The 6,000-nt window shown below is 33.1% G+C and overlaps 1 protein-coding gene across 1 annotated transcript in view; it reads right to left on the bottom strand.

Moving 5' to 3' along the window:
- Positions 1-2,936: 2,936 nt before the first annotated feature.
- Positions 2,937-6,000, bottom strand: part of LOC143253214 (splicing factor YJU2) — a 32,480-nt gene continuing 29,416 nt past the window's right edge. The window contains exon 7 of the mRNA XM_076506679.1: positions 2,937-3,859. Within this exon, the coding sequence (XP_076362794.1) occupies positions 3,533-3,859 (327 nt within the window). The 3' untranslated portion in view covers positions 2,937-3,532. The remainder of the gene's footprint in view (positions 3,860-6,000) is intronic.

The raw sequence follows: 6,000 nt of genomic DNA, 5'->3' as shown, positions 1-6,000 counted from the left end.
CAAGGAATAGTGGGATTGACCGCCACTTATAACGCCCCACGGCTGTAAAGGCGAACATGTTGGATACGACGGGGATTCGAACCCGCGACCCTCCGATTACGAGTCCACATCCTTTTACCTTGTAGTTCTGCTGCTTTAAAACTGTCGTTTTTATTTAATCCGAATGACCAAATTAAAAACGGTCCACTTTTACTCTTGGGTGAAGCTGTAGGCGTAGGCGTGTGCAAAAAAAATATATTCAAATTTGAACGGTTTTATTGAGTAACTATGCAGATATGGCTTCTATCTACACTTTATTATTTAAATGACACTTCTAACTGTAGGTAATAAGATATGTTGGTGTTTCAAATTCAAAAAATAGCCATAAGTTAAGTGTTTTCTATCAGTTTCCGTACTTTGGGGGCACAGAAAAAGAAATCGTAAGAAACTCAATCAAAATTGATGTTATATTTCGGGTATTTCTTAATAGATTACCTTTAAATTTTGTATGTGAAGTAAGAGTTCAGCAGAGAACATCTACTGAAAATTTGATAGTTTGAATTAACCCAGTCCATGATATAGAGAGAGGAAAATCGCTAAACTATAACACACAAACACACACACAGTGTGACCTGCAATAGGTTGTTTTGGCAGTACGACACACTATTATGTGTTTTGATGTTAGAAACATAGGATGTGTCACTATCGCTACAAACCTCACGTTTGATGCCTCCTTTTCCAGGTTTGTTTGGAATATATTGTATGAAGTGGCATCAGCCGTGAAATGTTTCGTTACTAATCAGTGGTTAGATTGACAATACATAATACTGCTGCAGTCTGTTTCAATTTATTGAAAATTCTTTTCTCGTAACTTCTGAAAAATTATTTATATTGATTACACTGGGGAACACTTTTTCAGTAACTTTGAGTTGCATTGGATATTTTAACTGATTCTGAAGGAGTTTTAGGCGCTGATTTCAAATCTGAAATTAGTTTTTCTCTACAAGCTCTAGTTTGTATGCAATTTGAGGTTAATGAAATTGTACAAATGTGAACTTGCGTAAACCATGTATAAGCATTTTCACGTCCATATATATAGATAGCTTCTAATATTTTGATCATTCTTCTTTTGTTTCAGATCAAACATGGCTTCCAAAAATAGATATCATTGCAGAAACAAGCCTGATGCCTTCTGCTACATATGTGGATGCTACACACTCAATCGTCAGAGACGTAACATATCCTCGTTCGTCAAGCGTGCCTACAAGGCATATTTTGAAGTTCATCTTGGTGATCAAGACAAGCAATGGGCTCCTCATGTTGTGTGCCACAATTGTGAGGAAATGCTTCGAGACTGGACCAAAGGAAATCGCAATGGTCTACCTTTTGGTGTTCCAATGATTTGGCGCGAACCCACCAACATGTAACTGACTGTTATTTCTGCATGGTAAACACAACGGGTGTTGGGAAGAAAAACCGACATAAGATTACGTATCCGAACATTCCCTCAGCTATTCGGCCTGCTCCGCACTCTGAAGAAGTTCCTGTTCCAGTTTTCAAAGGCTTGCCTTCATTGGACGATAAAGACATTGGACATGATACAAGCGAACAAGACAGTTGTGACAGTGAATTGTCAGAAAAGTGTACACAATCGAAGAACTGTTCTTCAGACACTGAACCTTTCCTCTTCCCCAGGCTAACTGAATGATTTAGTGCGGGATTTAGGTCTTTCAAAGAAAGCAGCAGAGCTTTTGGCGTCAAGTTATCTGATTTATTAACCAATAGGAGGGCTATTTTGCGAACTATGTGATTATGACATCTTTATGTTGATTTATTTTGGTACAAGCATTATTTCCCAAGTAGATATTATTGAGCATAGATTAAATTCAGTGCTTCAGCAAGTACGGAAATTTCTAATAAAATATCTATGTTAGTCAGAAAATTGGTTAAGTTATAGTAGTTTTAGGTCATGCCATTTTATTGTTGGAATTATTGTTTATGTTTCAAAATGTGTATTTGAAACCTACGGCTTACCTTTAGATAGCCAATAAAGTTGGCTCTGAAGTACAAATAGGCCTATTAGCTACAGTAAGTGATATAATTCTTGTTTGTTTATTTGGAATTAAGCACAAAGCTACACAAGGGGCTATCTGTGCTTTGCCCACCAAAGGTATCAAAACACTGCAGACATACCACTGTGCCAATGGGGGACATTCTTGATTGTATTTATATATTTAACAAAAGTAACTAAAATGTAAAAATCAAAAATCATTGAACTTGAAAGAAAAAACTCTTCAGTAACACAAAGAATGCATGTAGTTATAATACTGTGTGATGTAATATTAAATTATTTAACCTAAACACTTGGTCCTCTTACTGGATGACTTATTTTGAAGTAGTTAAATTCAAAGGAGAAAAAATCTAAATGAAAAAAAGTTGTGAAAAGTTACGAGTTTGTTTGTTTTGAAATTTGCACAAGGCTACAGAAGGGTTATCTCTGCTATCTGTCCCTAATTTAGCAGTGTAAGACTAGAGGGAAGGGAGCTAGCCATCACCACATACTGCCAACTCTTGGGCTACTCTTTTACCAATGAATAGTGGGATTGACAGTCACATTATAATGCCCCCACTGCTGAAAGGGCAAGCATGTTTTGGTGTGATGGGGATTCGAACCCACAACTCTCAGATTATGAGCCAAGTGCCTTAACCACCATGCCAGGCCGAAAAGTTAAGTGTCTCGGATTAACAATTATAATTATTTGATGCAATCAGCAGCGATCTTAGGTATTTTTAAAAACAAGATATATATGATTTTATTTGATATTTTTAATTTTTGATATAATTAGTATAAAGTACAAAAAATAAGATGTAAAGTATAATGTTTTAGTTAAAAAAATCTTGGACATTCGTTTAGGCACTTTTAGAAGTTATGCAAATAAAATATGAAAACTGCAAGATAAAAAGAAATATTTTTATTCTTTTCATGAAAATTACCTTACATTCAGATAGACACATTAAATGCTTCAAAACTTGCAGAAAAATATTTTATAAGAACTATGTTGTTGGTTTTTATTTACAACATTTTTTTAAATTTAGTAAATTCACAGTTACAGTAGCCGTTAATTCTCCAATACAGACATTGTTTCTAATGAAGTTGCATCTTGCACATAAAACTGTTCCAAACATTCAGACCATTTGCAGTAAAACACAAAAGTCAATTACCATTTACTTAATCAGTGACCTTAGATGAATGCATCACCCATCTGATTATCTTGATATGAAAACTACAAAGCATAAATCCAATAATTTGAGTGAAAGCAAAGAAGAATATGTAATAATATGTCAACCACATCATATCTACCATATCCAGTGTTGATAAGGACATATGGCCAATACCAGAACTCATTAGGTGGGTCAGGACACGACTGACATACTAGTGGTTGAGGAACTATTTATATCTATAATAATAACATGCTCAAAGACCTTCAAATGTCTCCAGCTGGTCCAGGTATCATAATGTTTTAATGCTGAATACATTGATTTCATCATTTCTTTAGAAGTTGTAGTTATTTCCATCACAGCTAGAATCACTGTCTGTATAAGCACCTAGCAGAGTAAGCCCACCTAGAGTTGCTTTGTCTTTTGATGATGAAGTTGTTGGTTTAGCAGGATTGGACTTTACTGATGGTAAATCATTAATCTCTACAGCTGTCTTATGTTCCTTCATGTTGATAACTGACTTTTCCAAAATGCTTTTATCTTCCTTAGTACTTTTTAATTTAACAAGACCTTGCAATCCACTTTTTCCTGTTGATAAAGACCCAACACTTCTTTCCCAAATTTTCTGCTTTTTTTCAGGTGGTTCAAAATTTTTTTTGTCCTGAAAAATAACATATTGATCTAATATATATCCTGTAGAAATGAAACTCACTACAAGTATATACTACAATCAAATGATATTAGTTCCAGGAATTTTTATCAAATATTATACACCCTTGTAATTTAAACAATTTAAAACCATTTGAAAGTTTACAAGTTATGGCCAACAAGGTGAGAGAAAAGTACTAATCCGAGAATCTGCACAAAATTAATGGTATCCTAAATGCTGCTGAGTACAGTAAGATTCTGTCTATCACAGAATTCCATCAGAAACATCAAACTGGTTGGATATTGTCAGCAAGAAGATGATCCCAGCCAGACAGCAATCTGATTAAATGAATGTTTAACAGTAAAGAGACCCTGGAAGCATTTATAAATACGTGTTGGCTGGTAAAAGGTCTTGATAAGAAGATTATTGTGGTTATGTGGGGTTTTATGAAAAAAAAACCTGAGAAATTCAGAAGATGGGCAAACAACTTGGCTAAATTTTGAGAAGTAATACAACATTTAGTACAACATAGTCACACATTGATACTTTTTTGTCATAACAAAAGATGTATAACACACTATGTAGTAGAGCTCCTACAAGCAAAGTGCTAGTGCATTGTCCCAGTGCAGTAAAGCATAATTGCCTTTACTAATACACAAATTATGTCAACTGTAATAATTTAGCCCAGAAAGTTGATTATAGTAATTATATTGCTGCTACCCTTATAAGATGTAACAGCAAACAATGTTTCATACATTCTGCTTTAAACACTTTTCATCATATTTCAAACATAAATTCATTCTGCAAAAAAAATAATGTAGCTTATCTATTTCTTCATCTAATTTATGTTGCTAGAGGCTGAGCCTGTTCTTGACTGTCGAAATTTGCGAGCTAATTAAGAATAAAATAAAATGTTCGAGAGATGCTACTACTCTCAAAATTCAACAATATGGAATTGGTGAAATTCTCACATTTAATATCAAGATAACCAGTGTACCAAGGACAGTTTTAATAAAAGTTTTGAGATGAGAAGAAGGATGTAACATGGAGTATGTGGGTCAAACTTTAAATCTATTACACACATGTATAAACTTGCTTAGGTATCAAATTAAAAGCAATTTAATGAATTCCACAGAATTAAAGCATTTTAGAATTCATCCTTTCACTTCTGTTAAGGTAACTATATTAGAAATTAAAAACATTATATCCTTAAGGAATAAATTAAGATTTTAATAATTCTACTCCTCTGAATCTGAGTAATGATTACTGCATTACTTTTATATATATAGATTTTCTCATAAGAGTAAGAAGGGGTAAAAGAAATAATAAAATAGGATGATTTTTTTTAGAATTTTGTTACAATTTAAACAATATTTTTTATTCTAGTAACTAAATTTTAAAAAGACTTATCAACTTAATTTTCCTGAAATAACAGCATTAAATAAAATAATCAAACAATTTGATTTTCAAAATGATTGTGTAAAATACTTACTTTTACATGTCATGAAATATCAATTAAAAGTTTGTTTGGTTTGTTTTGAATTTTGTGCAAAGCTACTCAAGGGCTATCTGCACTAGCCATCCCTAATTTAGCAGTGTAAGACTAGAGGGAAGGCAGCTAGTCATCACCACACACCACCAACTCTTGGGCTACTCTTTCACCAACAAAGAGTGGGATTAACCATCACATTATAATGCCCCCACAGCTGAAAGGGCAAGCATGTTTGGTGTGACAGGGATTCAAACCTGAAACCCTCAGATTATGAGTTGAACACTTTGACCCACCTGGTCATGCTGGGCCACAATTAAAACTTAATGATTTAATAAGCTTTGAAAAAAAGAAACTATAAACTAAAACTTCATATTTCGTGATTACTTTTAAACATAAAGTATTCAATATGACTTGTAGATTCCTAAAATTATTCATCAATTTTTGAAAATTAATTTTTTCCTTGTAAGAACTTAAAACCTACTATTAATTATAAATATGAAGTTTCAATTGGTCCCCTATTAAAAAATTAAGTTTTGTTAACTAATTTAAATGTAGATGAAGTTAATACTTCACCTCAAGAGTGTGAAAATTGTTTATTTATTGATACTTTTCATAAACATATTATTACTGGTAACTTGGAAATAATAAAAGACTATTATAT

This window comes from Tachypleus tridentatus, chromosome 6 (genome assembly GCF_004210375.1).
Source record: "Tachypleus tridentatus isolate NWPU-2018 chromosome 6, ASM421037v1, whole genome shotgun sequence".
NCBI lineage: Eukaryota > Metazoa > Arthropoda > Merostomata > Xiphosura > Limulidae > Tachypleus > Tachypleus tridentatus.
The sequence above is the reverse complement of the archived record's forward strand: the minus strand, read 5'-3'. Positions and strand labels throughout refer to the sequence as shown.